Genomic DNA, 21,080 nt, shown 5'->3' with positions numbered 1-21,080 from the left:
CAGTATAATATGGGATTACATTTAGCTTTTGAATGGTATGCTAGTGCCACACTCCCAAAAAAGTAGGTTAAGTCCAAGGAAAGCAATGGGTTTAGCCAGTCCAAATTTGATTTAATTTAAAATACATTTGATCGAAATTTACACTAAATTAATAAAATAGAGTTTATAAGATTCCTCTCCATGTATTTAGTAATGTATCCATTCTAGGACATTACAAATTCAATTGCATGACAACTTTAAGAGGGCTCTGGAGAGGCAGATCCAATGTTCTGGTTAGCCATGTATGACTCTTTACTTTTATGCTTATGCAACTTTTGGCTCAGCCAGACAAATGAAGCCAAATTGTTGGGGCTGGTGGCTTCATAAACTACTAGGTATTATTGTTAGCCCAGGACAAAAAAAAAAGGGGGGGGGCATTGCAAACCATCTGTCAGGCCACAATCCAGCTAGAGGGCTGTGTTCAGTTTTGTGAATCACAAGTTCGGTGGGTTTCTTTTAGACCTATCTCATTTCATCTCTTATTCCATATTAATTGTGGCTACATCAGATTCCTTAGCTTAGAGGAAAAATAACCTCAAAAATCAGTGAGGTCATCCAACTCAGACTGTCCAGCAGACAGAGGTTGAAATTTGCTGTGGAATGTTAATTGGGATATTGGGCAATTTATAATTTCTTACTGAGCACATTGTCCCTGTGTTTTTTGATTTGAGGGTATAAAGTAATGGGCATACTACATGGGAGTATAGTTACTATATGTAGTGCAGGTAATAGTATTCATTGGCTAGATCCTGAGAGGCGAAGGAATAAGATGTGGCATAAGCAGATCTCTCCCAGTTGGCAGTCTTCAGTGAAATTAAAATCTCAACACCTGGTTGAGCTCAAAAGAAGCCCTATTTGTCAGGGATGTCACACTCGCACCCCAAGGGCCAGATGCGTCACGCAATGGACACGCCCACCCACATTTTAGCAAAGGGGGAAAAAAGTCATGATACATCATGTGATGACATGACGACATGAGTTTGACACCCTTGGTCTAGAATGTTTAAAGATTTTTGGAGTGTTCAATATGGACCCTGTGGAAGTCCTAGCAAATACTTCAGAAAGGGCTAGTCAGATATTTGTTGGGCAGTGGAAGCAGGTGTGCCCAGGCCAAAATAATCATAAAAGAAAAACGTATGAACTTCATGCACATGGCAATTTAAAATAGCCATCAGGAGCTGGTCAAATCCCAGTTCCTAACTGTATCATCAATAACTTATCCTGGATAATATTCATGGAAAAAACCTTGTAGGGAGGAAAGGAAAAACACTAGTTTAAAACTGAAATAGGTAAAGACAACTTTAACCTGCTTCTGTAATGAATTGATGTTATCATTATCATTTATTAAACTTGCATGCCGCCCAACCCCCAATGACTCTGGGCATCTTACAACAATCAAAGAAATTACAATAAAATTAATAAAACTGAAAAAAGATAAAATAGGATGAACATGATGAGATGAGGGGTCTCCCTCTCCCTCATCAAAGGCCTAGGTGGAGATCAGGTCTCCATGGCTCTTTTAAACAACAGCAGAATGAGGGTGGGGAGTGGGGGGTGGGAGGAACATCTAGATGTCATCAATAATCTTGTTCCAGAGGGAAGGCATTGCTATACAGAAGTTGTGCTTCCAGGATCTTGAGAGATAATATTGTTTAATTGAAGGAATCCAGAGAGCATACCCACCCTGCAGGATTAAATCTTCTGGGTAATATTCTGGACCAGTTAACACTCCCCCCCCGCATCTTCAAGGGCAATCCCATGTAGAGAGTATTGCAGTAGTTAAGCCGTGATCAGGGCATGAGAGATTGTGTGATCCCTTTGAGATAGCCAGGTCAAGAACAGACACTGCAAGGATTATAGGAATGCTACTTTATAGTTGTAGTAGCAGCTATCAACAAAATCTTGAAAGCCTACCCACAACTTTCACTATCCCTTTGGAAGGACCACAAGGTCAAGCCAGAGGTTTCCTAACTTTTTCTCACCCTTTCTATTTCCTTGGATCTCACTAATCTTTTACCACTTCCATCTCCTTCTCAAGGCTGGAGCTAAATTCTTCTATAGTTGAAGTTAAAATTAAAGCTACAGTATATCAAGAGGATGTGTTTAAAAATATGGAATGGAATGGAATATGTTTGTGTTGTGGCTAGGGAGACTTGAGAATGAGCACTTACAAGTTCTCCATTTTACTATCCATTCTTGAAATCTAAGTTTTGAACATGAGGGGGTCATCAAATAGGTTGAAAAGAACTATTAGAGAGAAGAAAAGGAAGATTTGGAGCTGAAAGACTGAGAGAAGGGCAGAAAAGGCCGATGTAGAAAACAATGTAAACACAAATAAAGATCTGAGAAAATAAATGAGGAGAATTGTGTGTTGGATTATTGATATTACTAATCACATACACCTAGATCTAGTACTCTTGTTGAGTTACTTTGAGTTGACTGCATATGTTGGAAATGTTGCACATACACTGGGGTTAGATTTTTTCCTAGAAAACAAGCAGCAGAACATACGGCTGTTTTAGTAGCTAGTGGAAAAGATATGACAGAGTAACCAAGCACATACAAGAAATGAAGCCACAAACTCAGTATCAAAACTCAGTACCATTATCAGTAGTTTAATAACAAGGTACAAATGGTTTCCTTTAAGCTGAATTTTAAAATATCAATATAAAAATATGTACATGATCTTAATTATGAATTAAATTGATGCTGTTTTGTAATTATAGTTGCTATTTATTTAATATTAAGTCAATGAAAATCTTAAAATTATGTAATATATACATAATTGGTGGCACAGTGGTTAGAATGCTCACTCTGGGAGTTCGATTCTGAATGGCTCAAGATTGACTCAGCCTTCCATCCTCCCAAGGTCGGTAAAATGAGGACCCAGATTGTTGGGGGGCAAGATGCTAACTCTGTAACTGCTTAGAGAGGCCTGTAAAGTATGGTGAAGCGATGTATAAGTCTAAGTGCCATTGCTATTGCTATTTACAATATGGAAGAATTGCTATCTGATTTACCTCATTCAGTGTGGACTCTGAGATTTGTATCAACAAAGGTAACATTTGTGTGTTCCTGCATTAAGAGCATGGAAAATACACAGCTCAGATAGGACATGTGCATGTGATTTTTTTTTAAATGAAAACCTAAGTATTTTCATTATGCATTTCATTATTCTTAAGATTAAGGTTGAGAGAGTTCATCAGGCAGATGGAAAGCTTTGATGTCTAAATTGAAGTTGTGATAACATCTGAGTTTAACTGGTATCTTCTACAAAAGAAAATAGAAGCCCTGAAAGATGAGAAAAGGTTCTTGATCTTGAGGTCCTTCTTGGGTCAAGTCTAATCAATGTTTATGTGCAAGAGACAGTTTGTGTTTTTTGTCCTGGGAAAGAAAACTGGCCAAAGCCGATATTGGCTATTCAGTAGTAATGTCTTTTAAAACAGGGGATCTTTGGGTAGAGTTCATAAAATTATTGAATTGTGAAGTTGGAAGGGGCCCCAAAGATCATCTAGGTAACCTCCTGCAATTTACAAGGCAATTCATTTAGCATCTCATTTTGAAAAGTAGTCAGGTAAAATTTATAATACTTAAAACAGCGAGTGCACTTTTTATAACGTATACTTTAAATTTGGAGTTTATTTTGAATATAAGAACTAAAATACGAAGATTTTCTTGCACGTATTTAATGTTTCATTCGTATTGGAGGAATTTGCAGATAGCAGTTAACTATAACAAATAAAAGCCTCTGGTGGCTCAACAGACTAATGCAGTCTGTTATTAACACAGCTGCTTGCAATTACTGCAGGTTCAAGTCCCACCAGGCCCAAGGTTGACTCAGCCTTCCATCCTTTATAAGGTAGGTAAAATGAGGACCCAGATTGTTGGGGGCAATAAAAGTTGACTTTGTATATAATATACAAATGGATGAGACTATTGCTTAACACAATGTAAGCCACCCTGAGTCTTCGGAGAAGGGCGGGATATAAATTCCAAAAAAGAAAGAAAAAAAAAGCGAATCTTCATGGGGGAAGAAGGAACAATGAAGTTCAACAGATAATAGATACAGTTTGGCAAAGGGGTCAGCAGTATACAATCTTCCTACCTCGGGGAAAGGTATTACCATTTATTTCTAAATGTCTATCAAGTCCTATATATAACTATATTCAAATACTATGTAAATATATCCTCTTTTGAGGAAATTAATTCTGACTTTTTGACATTAACATTAATCAGAATACAGCTGGAAGAGTCCTTGGAGGTCTTCTAGTCCAACCACCTTCTCAAGCAGGAGACCCTATACCTGTGATGGCGAACCCATGGCACGCATGCCACAGGTGGCACCCAGAGCCATATCTGTGGGCACGCAAGAGTTGCCCTAGCTCAGCTCCAGCATACATACACCCACCGGCCAACTGATTTTCAGCCTTTGGGGCCCACTGGAAGTTGGGAAACAGGCTGTTTCCAGCCTCCAGGGGTGGGGGTGGGGAAGGCCATTTTTGCCCTCCTCCTAGAAAACCTCTGGAGCCTGGGGAGAGAGCAAAACTGGCCTACCAGTGCCATCATGTGCCAAAGTGAGGGGAGCATGGGGGTTCGCATGTGCATGCACAGGGGGGCAGGCACATTGAATTATGGGTGTGGGCACACACGCACGGAAACCCCACGCACTCCCCCCGATTTTGGCATGCAATGGCAAAAAGGCTAGCCATCACTGCCCTATACCATTTCAGATGACTGTCCGGTCTCTTCTTAAAAACCTCCAGTGATGAAGCACCTACAACTTCTGAAGGCAAACCATTCCACTGGTTAATTGTTCTCACTGTTAGGAAGTTTCTCCTTAATTCCGGGTTGCTTCTCTCCTTGATTAGTTTCCATCCATTGTTTCTTATCTTGCCTTCTGGTGCTTTGGAAAATAAATCTACTTAAATTAATTAAATTAAATTAATCTTAAATTAAAATAGATCTACTTAACTCATTTTTTGCATCTGTCTTTACACAAAAGGGAAAAACAATCCAACCTATCAAAAACAGCACCACAAAAAACAGATTAGAAACACAAGTTAAAATAGGGAAGAAAATGGTAAGTGAACACTTGTCTACACTAGACGAGTTCAAATCACCAGGACCGGATGGATTACACCCCAAGGTTCTGAAGGAACTGGCAGACAAAATCTCAGAACCACTGAACTATATCTTTCAAAGATCCTGGAGCACAGGGGAGCTGCCAGAGAACTGGAAAAGAGCTGATGTAGTTCCCATCTTCAAAAAAGGGAAAAAAACAGATCCAGGAAACTACAGAACTATCAGCCTGACCTCAATACCGGGGAAGATTCTGGAAAAGATAATCAAGCAACGAATCACCGAACACCTAGAAGCAAACAAAGTAATAACCAAAAGCCAACATGGGTTTGTCAAAAACAGATCATGCCAGACTAATCTTATTGCATTCTTTGACAAAGTGACAAAATTAGTAGACCAGAGGAATGCTGTCGATATAATTTACTTGGACTTCAGTAAAGCATTTGATAAAGTAGACCATAACCTACTACTAGATAAAGTAGAAAAATGTGGGTTAGACAGCACCACCACCAGATGGATCCGTAACTGGCTGACCAACCGCACTCAACGTGTAGTCCTCAACGGAACTACATCCACATGGAGGGAAGTATGCAGTGGAGTACCCCAAGGCTCTGTTTTAGGCCCAGTACTCTTCAACATCTTCATCAATGACTTGGACGAGGGGATAGATGGGGAACTCATCAAATTTGCAGATGACACCAAGCTGGCAGGAATAGCCAACACTCCAGAAGATAGGCTCAAGTTACAGAAAGATCTTGACAGACTTGAACATTGGGCGCTATCTAACAAAATGAAATTCAACAGTGAAAAAAGTAAGGTTCTACATTTAGGCAAAAAAAAACAACACAAAATGCACAGGTACCGTATATGTGGTACCTTGCTCAATAGTAGTACCTGTGAGAGGGATCTTGGAGTCCTATTTACAACCATTTAGATATGAGCCAGCAGTGTGCAGCTGCTGCTAAAAAAGCCAACACAGTTCTGGGCTGCATAAACAGAGGGATAGAATCAAGATCACATGAAGTGTTAGTGCCACTTTATAATGCCTTGGTAAGGCCACACTTGGAATACTGCATTCAGTTTTGGTCGCCACGATATAAAAAAGATGCTGAGACTCTAGAAAGAGTGCAGAGAAGAGCAACAAAGATGATTAGGGGACTGGAGGCTAAAACATATGAAGAACGGTTGCAGGAACTGGGTATGTCTAGTTTAATAAAAAGAAGGACTAGGGGAGACATGATAGCAGTGTTCCAATATCTCAGGGGCTGCCACAGAGAAGAGGGAGTTGGGCTGTTCTCCAAAGCACCTGAGGGTAGAACAAGAAGCAATGGGTGGAAACTGATCAAGGAAAGAAGCAACTTAGAACTAAGGAGAAATTTCCTGACAGTTAGAACAATTAATAAGTGGAACGACTTGCCTGCAGAAGTTGTGAATGCTCCAACACTGGAAATTTTTAAGAAAATGTTGGATAACCATCTGTCTGAGATGATGTAGGGTTTCCTGCCTGGGCAGGGGGTTGGACTAGAAGTCCTTCAAGGTCACTTCCAACTCTGTTGTTGTTGTTGTTCTTGTTGTTGTTGTTGTTGTTATTATTATTATTAATTGACTCCCTCTTCTTTGTGGCATCCCCTCAAATACTGAAATATAGGAACCCTGACAGGAATACAGCTAGCATGTCACCCCTAGTCCTTCTTTTCTTTAGACTAGCCATATCCATTTCCTGCAACCATTCTTTATATGTTTTAGTCTCTAGGCCAGGGCTGTCAAACTCACGGCTCGTGGGCGGGATGCATCATGTGCTGGCCACGCCCATGCCCCATTTAGCGAAGGGAAGAAAAGTCCCAATACATCACATTACGATGCCATGACATGAATTTGACACCCCTGCTCTAGGACTTTAATCATCTTAGTTGCTCTTCTTTGCACTTTTTCCCAAATCTCAACATCTTATTTGTAATGTGGTGACCAAAACTGGGTGCAATGCTATTCTATCCGTTATTAGTAGAAATCAACCTAAGCTTATTCTTGCTGTTTATTAGTGTCTTTATATTACCAAGGTGGCTTTTCCAGGGGTGCTACTGCTGCTGAACACCAAACTATTATGTGGACCTTTCCTCCCATCTGACCTGCCAAGTCAAGCCTTTGCTTGTGTTGTTAAGTGCTAGAAACTAAGTGAAATCCTCAGTTTTGCTACCAGTATGTGGTCTTTAAAGCAACTTCCAGCCTTCTGGCTTTTTCTTTGGGGCTATTGACATTCCTACTCCAGATCTATCTCAGGTAAAATTGTGATGCAAAGTCTCTGCCTAAACAAGACCTTTCAATAAGACAGAATTGGCTCCATTATCTGATCTGCAAACTCCAACAGGGCTGGGGGGTTAAGCCTCCATTGTGTGCTTGAGGGGAGGCTTTCCTTTGCTTATATGTGAAGGCTGCTAATCCCACTCTAAATGGATTCTGTGATTAAGATGTAAGGGATGGTAAATAGCTGTTAGGTGTCTGAAAACAATGCCAGCAATTTGGAGGAATTATAACCCTTGAAAAAGGCTACTCTACCTAGAAGAGACTGATGGGGAGAATCTTTGTTCATGCCATAGGGGAAATCAGAACTACCAATTTCACTAATTGGTTCCAAGGAACGGATTTAATAAAAATATAAGAAAGATGTGGTCACGTCTAAAATAAAAAATAATGCTTGTTTTTGCCAACTTTGTTTTGGGAAAGAAGAATCAATATTTATATTGAAAATCTCCGTATTATTTATATTTATTTTTATATATTTATATAAAATATTATATATATATATATATATATAATTTTTATATTTATTTATAATAAATATATATTATTTATATTTTAATATAAATATTTATATTGATATATTAAAAATTTATCTCTGCCTTAGATAAAGTCAGAATATTTGTCTTATCTCTGACAATGCAAGTTTTCTAAGTTTTCTAATATCAGTAGTAGCACACTCACTGGTGAGCACAAATTGTGCAAAAATATGGATTGAAGGCACTTTGGATGTTGGATACACTGTTAGCAATTTGAAATTGTTTTTTAGGATTGAGCAAACAGTTGTCACTGGCCATTTCTTATGGTGACTAACTTAGAACAAATCAACTGCAATTTGTAATAAATAACAACAAGATTAGAAAGACATGGCAGAAAATCAAATATTTACTCAAAGGAAGATTAAAAAAAAAAGCTAAGCAGGGCTGACCCGGCTAAGTACTTAATTGAGAAAGCTACGGGAAATCTTAAAGCTATAGATTAGATTGTGATATCCAAGAAACATATTGAAAGAAGGGAATGATAACCAATCCTATATGGTTGCCAAGGAAACTACATGGATGTGTTCAAGCAGTGACTAGAAACTGAATTCAATTCAAGGAAATATTTTGTTTTATTTTTAATTGACGTTCATTTTGTCAACCAAATTTCAAAATGCTTTAAGAAATTCAGTTGCCTGACATTCTGTTGCTCTTTTTAGCACTTTAGTTAGATGAACACATACAAAGTATATTTTCATAGATTATGACACACTGTTGGAAAAAAATACCTGGTCTAATCTTGCTACTAATTATTTTATGTTCTCTTTCTGAACATTTGCAAGGGTAGCTTACAATAAATCTATAAATCTGCAGCTCACTCTGTTTGTAGAAGAACAATCCTTGGGTGATTCACAGCAATGTTTCTTCAATTATGTTTCATGGAATACTAGCATTTTAAAAGAAGAAAGAAAGAAAAGTTTTCTACAAATTATTTCCAACATCCAGAAGGTGAGTAATGAATCCATTCAGTTGGATTAGCTGAAGAAGTATTCAAAGATACTATTCATGAATTGAGAGGAGATGCTGGAAACCCTCTCAGACATCACGCTGAAAATCAAAAATTGCTAGAAGATTTCTAGTTGAAAGTCCACAGTAGACTTTGAAGGCCTACTGCCATTTCCTTAAATGTAGCATTGTGGTAGAATCTTTTCAGTACAATGAAGAAAAAAAATATGCTAAAATAATCGGACTCTTATTCCAATTGTGATTATTTTTTTAAACAAATATTATTTCAGATTATTGTCTGAAATCCTACTACTGCTGCCATAAATCTTACAAAGATTCATAATTGATGAAAGTAACATACTGAAAATTAAAATGTAAGATGGAAAATACAGAATTATTAAAAAGTGACTTATTTCAATATTATTCCCCCCTTTAAAAAATAGAACCATGGGTATATTTCATTTTAAAAAGTTTGTTGTTTCACGGTCTTGAATATTTCTGTTTTACAGCAGAATGGGAAATAGCATGGTCTCCTGCTGTGTAGCTCATTGTTCATTTTACAAGAGGTGGGTTTAAACCTGGCTTGGATTTTCAAGCCACGTTTCTCAAGCTGTATTAAGGTCTCCTTATTTAAATTACCCCCTTCTGATTGGTATTCAGGCCAAATCATACACTGAAATGCACGAAGGAGCTTTTTGCTCTATTGGTTTGCAGGCAGACTTTTTTTTTTAATTTTTAAATGCTCCAAAGCAAAAATAATAATAACACATTTTGCCATTAAAATATAAGTCAAATTAGATTAGAAAACTGCTCCACTATTTTTGGAGTTACAAAATAGCATATATGTATCTGCTCTTCTGTTCTTAGTTGTAGAATCAGCAGCAGCAGCAGCAAAAATGGACAATGAATATTATATTTAACTGTATAATGATCGTTATGTAAACTTGAACAATAATGGTGTACTAATATAACCCAACCAGATCATCAGCTTCCTTTCATCAGAAATTTTCCCCTGCAGAACATCTGGAAATATTCAGCAGTTAATTGGGTAACATCAGTCTCTTCACATATGTGAAGTTTTCATCTTATTGGCTAGCAACCTACTTTCTCCTAGCTAATCCATTTTCTGACCAAAAGCACACAATATGATTCTGCAAAACACTGGACACAAAGTAAGTGGGTTTTTTTTTTAGCAAAGACTTATTCCTTTTCATTTGTTAGCATAATGCCCTTATTATACAAGCAGTCATAATGGGAATAAACTAGAGGTTTCAGTAGAAATTGGATGAGACACAATTTTGTTTGGCCTGAATTTTGAAATGAATCAAACTATTTGAACGATTGCTATTTATATAAAAAAGGGAGAAACAAATATGCCAACACTAAGATCACATATGGGCCTTTGGGTTCTTTTGCTTTGCTTCCAGCAGCAGGCACCAGTAGGTGGCACTTAATTGATTGAATTTGGCCTAGATGTCCCTATGCCCACCCTGTTTGAATCTCATTCTGTGCTTCTTCTCAGATCATAGATACTTTTTGGAAATCTGCAACAATTATAGCAGCATGTTCAACACCATGAAATGTGAAAGCTGTACTCATCAAAATCTCAGTGTCACAGCTTGTAAAGTCCATGGTAGTTCAATTAAGAGTTTTTTGCTTACTGATGATTGCCTGTTCATTATGTACCAGGATGCAGCAGTACAGTGCATAATTTCCCACATTTCACATTAAAATCTCTTTCACAAATAAAGGGAAGCAACTATCACGACTTTTAAAACAGGGGTCTCCAACCTTGGTCCCTTTAAGACTTGTGGACTTCAATTCCCAGAGTCTCTGGGAGTTGAAGTCCACAAGTCTTAAAGGGACCAAGGCTGGAGACCCCTGTTTTAAAGTACAGTTTTATCATGAATACCTAAAAGTGACTTAGGTGCAGGTCAATTAATACATGGCAGGCAACACTAAACTTAGATCAGGAGGAGACTTTCCACCTCTCAAGGTTTAGGCAATCAAAGATCTTTGTCCAATTAACATGTAGTATATTCAGTTTACATTCTGAGTGAATCACCGTCACTTGTCACTTTTTAACTATTTGAATGTATGACAATAATAAAAGATTGAGGGACAGAAAATGCCAAGGGTCTTGGATTAGTCTGCCTTTTTCTTTAAGGACTCTTTCTGCAAGTTATTATCAGATTCCCACCCCCTTTTAATTAGTGCTTCATGGTTGACATGCCATCCAGTTAAAAGAATATTGTATTTAAATTAGGAACATATTTTTGATGGAAGTTCAGATTCAGATTATCTTTTGGAATGTTCAGCATGTCACTAGAATTCCACTGTAACTTTAGAGTTTTGGCTTAAATATGGATCCTATCAGAAATGAGATGAATTTTCTGAGTTCTTCCTTCTGAGATAAGTTTAAGGATCATTTCAGCATTCCATGTGCATTGATTAAATAAATAACTTGGGGCTAGAATGGTTGGACTGCAACTGGAAAGACCCAGGCTCAAATCTTCCAAGTTTTGGCCATGATTTCTGATCAATCAGTATCTCTCTTTACCCTGCAGAACTGAAGTAATAATAAACAGAGGAAGATAATTATGTGCAATCACTCTTTATGCATAAGAACCAGGCTAAGAAATAAATGTTAAGTAATATTATGCAGTACTTATAATACAATATGCATTCTATTTTATTTAGAAAAAGTGTTCTTTTAGTATCCAATTAGTTTCTCTTATGTATTTGTAAGCAAAAAAACAAATAAAAATTTGCTTCTAGGTTCTAGAACAGGATTCTATGCTCTATTCAAACATATTTTTGTTTAGAGAATTCGACTTGCAAGGCAAAGCGACTGCTCCCTCCTCTCTCTAAACTGCATTCTGTTTCTCTTGAACAGCCACCATGCACAGCTGTTTGCACCAGGGAGCAGATAATTTACTGTATCCATGAACAATCTGATAGCTCTTCATTGACATCACAGCACCATTTATAGAAGGAATGGACTATTTAGAATGGACTATTGAATTTTTACAAGGGAATATGTTGTCTGAACAGAACTGTTAAGAATTAGAGGTATACAAAAAAGGAGATAGGCACGCTAGTTTTAATTATGTATTTTTGTTTCCACTCATATTTCACTATTAACAGTTGCGAACTAAAATCCCAGGCAGAAGTAGGTAAAATGTTTAAAATCCTTCTATTTTAAATTATTCATCCATTTAAACTTTTTTATTAACACTGGTATTTATGCAAGGAAACATATCAACTATCTTTCTTGGTTACACTTGAAATTTATCTCTTTTCCAATCCTTTGGCTTAGCCATTTGTGCACCTGTTTCTACTGCCTAGGTTTTTTTTCCAGTGTAAATTTTTATGACTCGTTAAAGAAGAAAATTCTTGACAGGTTTAGGGTTCCTTCTTATTCCATTATAACCATCACGATCATTATTACCTATAGAAGCAAGTGTAGTACTTTTTCAAAAGGCTACAGAGGGTGTGAGGGTTAGGCTGTGGAATTGAAGTCACAACACTTAAAAGTTGCTGAAGTTGAGAAACACTAATTCAGGCAATCAGGTCTCCCATAATCCTATTGATAAGCCATGGGGTGGCAGCCCCAACATATGAAAAGGTTGCTTTTTAGAACAGGTAGGTATTTCAGGCAGCTTTTATTTATTTATTTATTTGTCTTGTTGGAGGGTGAAAGAAAGAATGAAGAGCAGGGGGGAGGGGAAACATGCATTTCATTATTTTTCCGCCAAATTTAGTCAAGAGCTGTTACAAAAGTACTACTGGGGGTAGTAAGCATCATTGGACACATTAAAGCAGATCCGGCTAAAAATATCACAACGAAATAAAACAACCTGCTTGTCTTTTCTCAAGCATTAGCATTTCCTTTGCAGAAGGGACACCTTTCGTGTTATCCTTTCTTTATGTACATTGAGAGCACATGCACCAAGACAAATTCCTTGTGTGTACAATCACACTTGGCCAATAAAATTCTATTCTATTCTATGGATGTTAGTGGCAGCTTGTGCTTTTACAATTAGTACCGGCACGAGAGGGAGCTGACAAGGAAAAATCGCCGGATTCAGAGCCACCTTTTATCAAGATATTAGGCGGGCACCGATTCTTGTTCTTGCTTGTCCGCCCTTTTACTCTCTTCCCCTCTGGCAGACAATTCAAACAGCGCCTTAATTGCCGCGGCTTGCTTGCTTTGTGCCGGCGACCCGAATGGCGCTCTCCAGCTAAAACTTTCTCAATCCAAAGCAATTTCAGCTGGATCTCTCCCTCTCTCTCTCTCTCTCTCTCTCTCTCTCTCTCTCTCACACACACACACACCCACACCCACACACACCCTTTCTTTGTGTTCTTTCTGGGACTAATTTCATTTGTTAATTAGTTGCTAACAGCGCCGGGCCGCTGTAGATAAGCACACCATTAGCACTCGGCTTCGGCCAGTCTCCAGCAGAGCTGCGGCGACCTCACGCCGAGCCCGGGAGATGCAGGGGGGGCGCAGAGCTTTAACCCCCACTAGATCTCGGCGGGGCCCTTTCATCCCTCCCGCGGTAGCCACAACACAGAGCTCCCGGCTGAGGACTTTAATGAGGGGTAGGGCAAGCTCAGGGGGAGAACCGGAGTTCTATGGATTTAAAAAAAAAATTCGCAGCGCGCTAAGGCCTGTGAACGGGGAGAGGAGGTCAAGGAACGGAGAGGGAGCGCCCCTAATTTTTCTTTGTCTCTCTTTTTACATTTAAAAGCCCCCAGAAAACTGTCCACTGTTTGTAGCCCTGCTTCCAACTCTTAGCCCGATGGTGGTGAAATTGCTCTGCGCCCAGCCCACAGATGCCCGTGAGGTATGTGGGATTGCAAGGCTCATCGTCCCCCGCCAGCAGGACAGGAAAGATGAGTGTTGGAGACTCGCACACCCCAGAATCTCGGGATGAGGCAAGCCAGTACAGATTCCTTGAAGCCCTCATCGATCCGTTAAATTTGCCACACATTTTCGACACATCTTTTCCCTCCGCTTCCATGGGAGTTAAAACCCTTTGGCCTCGGGCGACGCCAGATTATAGGTGGAAAACTGAGCTGTAAATTTCTCACATAAACCTTCCCAGGAGATAAAGGCGCTCAAATAAAGCTTTTATTTCTCTCCGCCCCACAAACTTCGCAATCCACCTTCAGCAATATTTGTACGTGCGTGCTTTAAGCACCTTTGGCCGGGTAATCAGCGAGCCGCTGTGATTAATCAACCCGTTTCAATGGGGCTTGCATGTGCATTTAAAATCTGATTTTTATCAGGTCCTGCCCCCCTCGGTTATGCTCTGGTGGCGAAATAGAGAAGCCCATTGATTTAAATATCTTGTCAGAAGAAAGCTTACTTTCCACACTTACACACACACACCGTGATTTTCTGCAGTTATGTGAAGAAAAAGGTAGGGAGGATGAAGAGGAGGGAAATGGCCTTTATTACGTGGCTTTAAAATATCAGTTCGTTCTTATAGTTATACTTTGAGTAAAGTCTAAAACCGTTGTTAAGACTTCAGGAAAGAAATTTGGGGGCCCTTTAAGCCAAACAAGGGAATGGCCTGAAAAGTATATTTGAAAAGAAGATGGCCAGATAGTTCGTTGAACAAAAAATGGTTATGATTCCCACAACGTGGGAATCCTATTTATTATCACCCTTCATGTAATGATATTACTAATTCCGATACTCCGCCCTTACCAAATGATCCCGGAGCGAAGTTACCTCTATTATGCCTTAATATATGAATAGTAATGACATTTAATTCTTTGCATTCACCTGGGACGTTGACCTACGTTAGGACACCGAATCCATTTATTTTATTATGCAAATTTAATACACACCCCCTAGCAAACAACTCTGGGAGGCAAACAAAAATAAAACCATATCTAGAACAACAACAGATTTTCTTCCCGAATTCTCACATATTATCCAAACCATTGATTAACAAAATGGTCTAGGGTTCCCCCTCCTCCCCAGTTCAAACCAGCGTTATAACTGAACAAGGTTCATAAATTATGCAAATATAGTTGCTTGCTTGGCCTATGAATGATTCTGGCTAAGCCTGTGATGTGAATACAATCATTGAGGAGCCTCCCCTACCCGTATTTACCGCTTGAGGTTGCTCTCATTTTATTAAAATTCCTAGTCTCGAGGATTACACTCACAGCTGATTTTCCCGGGCAAATCGATCCGTTTGTCAGCCCGCTGGAGCGATCAATGTTAAGGGATTGATTGACATCCCTTCGCTGTGCATTTCGAAGGGCGGGGGGGGGAAATCACTTTCGTGGGAGGGCAATTGGGTTATATGGCCTTCAAGTGGGGGGAAGACATGTATCACATGTACGAGCACATGTGCTTGAGGTTCATGATGGGCAGCATGAGTTAAATAAATACACTGCCGACTTGCTTTTTTTTTTAAACGAGAAAGCGTTTCATAAATAAAAGAAATCAAACACGCCTCTCCTACTTTCTTCTCTGTTTGGGGTTGCTACAGATTTTTGAAAGCTGGGCTATTAAAAAATCGAGTAATTAAACGCGGGCGCCAAACGTTTCCGCCTCAGGCTAACGGAACGTCTGTGGGTAGCGATGTGAAAGACTGTCAAAACGGAACTTTTCTGGTCGTGTGAACAGGATGCAGGTCTATAACTACTCGCGAAAACCCAGGGCGGCAAAACCAAATCCTTACGTAGAAATAAACACTCGGATAAACATGACTTTGGGAAGGTCCTGAAACGAGGCTGGCAAGTGCCACTTCGTTTCACTTTCCCTCCCGCTTTCTCGCAAAACGCAACCGCCTTTCCCACACCTCTCCTCGGGATCAATGTGGAAACAGCGCGACTGTGATAGACGTGGAGGGCAAACGCCAAATCCTCTTTGGACCTTAAGAGAGCGATGCCCTTGAAAGGCTCCTTATCTTTCTGCCGGACCAAAGGCTTCGTTTTCCATATGCTGCCTTCTCGACGCGCGACACGACTTCGATCATGCTAGCGGGATATAGTTTCCCTCCCGTCCCGTTCCATTCAACTACTGTCTTTTGGGAGGCGACACCGTTATCGAGCTCCTGCCGCCTCTCCAGCCCGGAGCGTCAGGAGCGTTTCTGGGAGTTGTAGTTCTCAGTCCCGTTGCGTTCTGGCAGCCACCTGCCCCATGAAGACTTCATTTCCCAGCTCTCCTCTCTGCTGTTTTCCCTTTTCCACTGGCGAGGCCGAGCCGTCAATCAGTTGGCGTCACAATGAATGTAGCACACTTGGAATTCTTTTTTTTTTCTTTTTTCTTTTTTCTCATTTTTCCCCCCTCCTCGTTGCGGTGTGCCTAATAATAAGACTTTTTTAGGGCGGGTTTATAAAGGCAAGGCAGGAGGCAAGTGTCATGTGGGCTTCTTCAGCTCGCTTCGCCGAGGAGTGGTGAGGCAGCAGGGCTGAGTGAGGACGGGGTTTGGTCGGGGTTTCTGCCTCATCTGTCCGTCGGTCAGTCCGTCTGTCTTTTGGTCATCTGGAATGGTGCAAGCGAGACGGCGGCGAAGCTGATCGCGAAGGCAGGAAGGTTCGCTTGTGAAGGCATTGCAGGGCAATGAAGCGGCAAAAGCTGGCCGTGGCAGCTGGCTTCTGCTTGTCCTTCTTGCTGGGCACTTTGCTCAATCTCTTATTCATCCCGGCCTTTGATCCCCTTCAGCAACAGCAGCAGCAAAATGCGGGCATCGCGCACTCGCTGGCGGGCTCGCCTCGGGACAGGTCATGGGAGGCGGCGAGGAGAAGCGGCGGCCGTCACCGGCGCTGGGATTTAGCCCGGCAGATCCGAGAGCGCTACGAAGAGGTGCTGCGGTACCAACAGAGGCAGCAGCCCGGAGAAGCGGGAGCGGCGGCAGGAGCCGCTGCTAAGTCTCGGCCGGCGGTGCGACCTCTGGAGAGGCGGCTCATGGATCTCGCGCCACCAAGGCTCCCCTCCTCGCCCACCGACCGCAGCCCACGGGGGCTCCAGCTCAGCTCGGCCGGTCTCGTCGCCTCCGGAGCGCCCTGGGTCCCCGAATCCAAGCTAGAACTCTCCCTCGGGCCGCTTCGGTTGGGATGCCGGGACATTAGCAACGTGACCGAGGTCCATTACCTGGGCTCCGGCTACACCAAAGCGGTCTACAAAGCGGTGCTCAACAAGAGCCTGGCGGTGGCCTTGAAGTCCGTCGATTTTGGGGGGCACGACATCGACAATTGCGTCAAGCTCTATGGGTCTCTGGAAGACTGTTACAGGCTGGCCTCCTATAAGATTATCAAGGAAATGGTCCTTTTGCAACGGTTGCGGCACCCCAACATCCTCCAGGTAAGTAGGGAATCCCCGGTCTTAGGGACTTCAGATTTGGGTAGAGTTGCGCGGCCCAGGCGGTGAAAGATGGGCGGACGCGGAGTTTAGGAATCAAACTCAGAATGGATTGCGTTTTCCTTAAGCGGAATATTAGTTCATGCATATATATATATAGAATACTTTGCAATACATGTGGAAGAAGAATTGGAAGGGGGAGGGAAGGAAGACGGGGGTTGTTTTGTTTAGAATAATTATCTATTGTGATCATAAACGTATTTGAATTCTGTTCGCTCCCATATGATGGGCTCGTGGAAGAGGCAATAGGGAGTTCATCTCCCTGGTGTATCAAAATTACCAGGACTTTAGGCTGGGCCACGTGCGATTTCTTGTTTAGTGGGGGATGAGATGTTGCAACCTATTGGGAAGTTGCTATAAAGTGAGCTGAATTGGCTTGGAAGGAAAGGTAGGATCGTGTTTCAAGCAGTTGAAATCAGGGCTAAATCCGGAACAAGATTTCGAACTTAAGAAGGCTGTTGTGGCTACCGATGCTCCTGTCAGAGGTCAGATACCAGAGAAAGAGTTCTCAAAGAGTTTGCGGAAGAATGAATGCTGTAGTGCCAGCCTCGTCCTCTTAAGGCCACAATTCCAAGCACTTAGAACTTTAAAGCATGTATAGATTCCCATGTAATTTAAATTCCCAATTGTAATGTGTAGGCATCTCTATAAATGAAGCTGGAAATCTTATGCAGCCTCCTGGCAAGTAAATCCTGCTGAATTTTCTCCTGAGCAAATTGCATGAACCTGGCCATACAGTCATCAAGGGTAGGAGCTCTGCTTGAGGGAGTCTTTATTTTTAGACATGCATAGTAGGATGGTGTTATGACAGTCAGGGTATTTGGGGACAAGGTGTGAAATGTTTCCTCTAAACTGGAAGTATTGATCCAATGATGAGAAAGCTGACAAAACACAGTCTGAGTAATTGGACATAATTATTCAGTCACTTCTGTCACTTCTAAATTCTTCAAATTGTGTGTCTGTGTTAGGTCAGTTAGTTGTACATGAATTAGGTGTGGAATTTGGACCTAGTAATTGTAAATCTGGCAAGCCATTCTTTGAGTTTAGGCAGGGAAGTGCTGTAATTATATACTGGTAAATGTGCAAATTTTACAGCAAAATGAAATGTGGAATACTCATCCAGCTGTTTCCTCCTGACTACATATTGAACAGGTTGAAGTAGGCAAAGCAGGAATTTACTTTCAGCAACTCTTGGAATTTAATATTCTCTCAAATCATTATTAATATTAAAAGTGAGATGAAAATGTGGTGCTTCACAACTTTGTTGCATGTTTTCTCCTAAGGATTAATAAGGCATAGGAACACCTGCAACTCTGGCTTCTGGACTAGAACTTGACCTTGTTTCATTAGAAATCAGAATTGCTAAAAAAAAAAAACCTTGAGTAAAGTCATTTCTCTATTTTTTTTTTCCCCAAAGGCAAACTAAGGGCCATTTAACTCTGGTTTCCTCACTGAATGTGCATCATACTAATTTGAAGAGGTGTTCATTGGCCAATTTCATAATTGCTTGAGGACCAATGTATGACATTAATTTAAGTCCTTTCAGTTTTAGCAGATTTGGAAATCATCCTGCCCAGAAATGATGGATGAAAAATCAAGGCAGATGTCAGAATGGACAGAGATGGCTAGGCAGCAGCAACTCTCCTCATTTTTCATAAACAGCAAGCAGAGCAATAGTAGGCCAAAGTTTCTGTTGCTGGTAGCAATTTTTTACTCTAGGGTGCTTATTTGTTGTTGGGGGGAAATCACTCTTGTCAAAAGTACAGACAAGTCAATCAATGGAGCTTGACAGCCAAAACTTATTTTTTTTCCCTTTTTCCTCCTCCTTCAAACTGAGTTTTATACGTTTTTTAAAACAAAGATAGTCTTTCAGATTCAAATTGACTTGCAAAGTCTCCCGCCTCTGGCATTGTCCAGAATGTCATAGACTGGAGGAAAAAAGCCTCCCCCTTTTCATTTCCTCTTCCCACTTTCTTCTTTGACACTGTTAGACTTTTGCCTGGGAGTAATCAGGTTTTTTTTGTTTGTTTGTTCCAAATCCTCATTTTAAACCAATGCTCCATTCGATTCTATCTAGATCATCCGAATTGTTTTCTTACCTGGTCCAAATTTTCAGGAAAAGCATATCCAATAGGAAATTAGTCAGTTCTGTCCACATGGACATAGGTTCCCCTAGATTCAATGGGTCTTTCTCATTCTCAATAAGTGCCTAGCCTAGAGAAGAACTTGATGTGTCTTTTTCTTCTCGTCTCCTCTGGACTCCATCCTATTTCATCCCAAGTGGTAACCATTTCTTTAGGGCTCCTCTGAGAATTGATTTTATGTGCTGCTGCTTCTTGGAGAAAATATTTTGATGGTGCTCTTCTGTAATCACTGTACATGGGTACTTCCTGGAGAAATGCTCTTTGGAGAAGAAGGTGTGGGTTTTGTGTGAAAAAGCAATACCTCTTTTGTTTTGACTTTGGTCCATGAAATTAAGAAAAGGTGGATGAGAAGTTCTTTTAAGTAACTTTGTCGCTTGTATCCTTATGATGTGTACTGATATTGCTTCCTGATTGCTTATTTGCACCTTATGACTATCATTAAGTGTTGTATCTTAGAATTCTTGATGAACGTATCTTTTCTTTTATGTACACTGAGAGCATATGCATCAAGACAAATTCCTTATGTGTCCAATCACACTTGGCCAATAAAAAATTGTATTCTAGTCTAAGTATTTCTTGTAGCTTGTCTTTTCAATCCTGTTTTCCTCCTTTCTTTTTCAAGTGACTTGATAGCCATCTGGTCACTTCCTTTCAACATCTACGTCTCTTGCCACTGCAATTATAACTTAGTTAATTAGGTGCTTTCCACACACAAATATACCCATCAATTTGGAATAATGCATTTAAATAATATGAACCATATTTGCCTATGGACATTTAATTGTGCTTGTAAGAAAGCCAAAACAAAGCAAGACTTCCTTGACTGGGATATCCTATGCACAGGAGGAAAGACAGATGGAAAATCAAAAAAAAAAAAAAGAAAAAGAAAAGAAAAAAAGAAAAGAAAAGAAAAGAAAGAAAAGAAATGTTGCTTCTCCCAGTTGACTTAATTCTGCAAATCTTGGAGGAAATTGTAATGTGGATCTGTAAAATGCAAGTTAGGACTAAATGGTTGTTAAAAATTGTGAAGAAAATTGAAGCTGAGAGATTTAGCTAATTATGCTTCCTGTCCCACACTTAGAATTTTTGGGTTTTTCCCCCCCTGAGATCTTTGAAATAGTTTTTTGAGAGGATGTGTGGAGTAAGGCAACACTGTGGCTTTCAGTTTTATAAATCTGTAGTCAATCTACTTCACTGTCTGAAGTGGGGTTACGGTTTTCTTTGAAGTTGTCATGAACTCCATTTTTATTCCAGATAGTTAGCTCTGGTTTCATAATAGGAAGCTGTTAGCCCTTCAAAAATACTAGATTCCTGTGTATTATTTAAATTTGTATTACAGCTTCTAATTTTGAAATCAGTTTGAAATGAATTGAAAGTCCCAGGTAAAGGAGTCTCACTGAATCTGCTAGAATACGGAATCTATTCTTTCCTCAGGGAAAAAAAAAGTATTTTAGAATGTGGCTGAATATTCTATTACTATTTCAGCTTTAAGCTGGATGTTATATTGCCCAGCAATTTTCATAGAATTAAGAAAGGATCCACCTGAATATCTCTCTCCAGAGTAGGGGTGTCCAACTTTGGCAACTTTAAGACTTGTGGACTTCAACTCCCTGAATTCCCCAGTTGGCTGGGGAATTCTGGGAGCTG

General features: G+C 40.3%; 1 protein-coding gene across 2 annotated transcripts in view; it reads left to right on the top strand.

The window, feature by feature from the left end:
- The first annotated feature begins 16,256 nt into the window (after positions 1-16,256).
- The window catches only part of PKDCC (protein kinase domain containing, cytoplasmic), a 123,821-nt gene continuing 118,997 nt past the window's right edge, over positions 16,257-21,080 (top strand). Inside the window, exon 1 of one of the 2 annotated variants that reach the window (XM_058165251.1) lies at positions 16,257-17,232. In XM_058165251.1, coding sequence (XP_058021234.1) covers positions 16,492-17,232 — 741 coding nt within the window. In that variant the 5' untranslated portion in view covers positions 16,257-16,491. The remainder of the gene's footprint in view (positions 17,233-21,080) is intronic. The other variant, XM_058165252.1, reaches the window with a different exon arrangement.

This window comes from Ahaetulla prasina, chromosome 1 (assembly GCF_028640845.1).
Source record: "Ahaetulla prasina isolate Xishuangbanna chromosome 1, ASM2864084v1, whole genome shotgun sequence".
In the NCBI taxonomy this organism is placed as follows: domain Eukaryota; kingdom Metazoa; phylum Chordata; class Lepidosauria; order Squamata; family Colubridae; genus Ahaetulla; species Ahaetulla prasina.
Note: the sequence above shows the minus strand (reverse complement) of the source record. Positions and strands in the feature narration are given on the sequence as shown.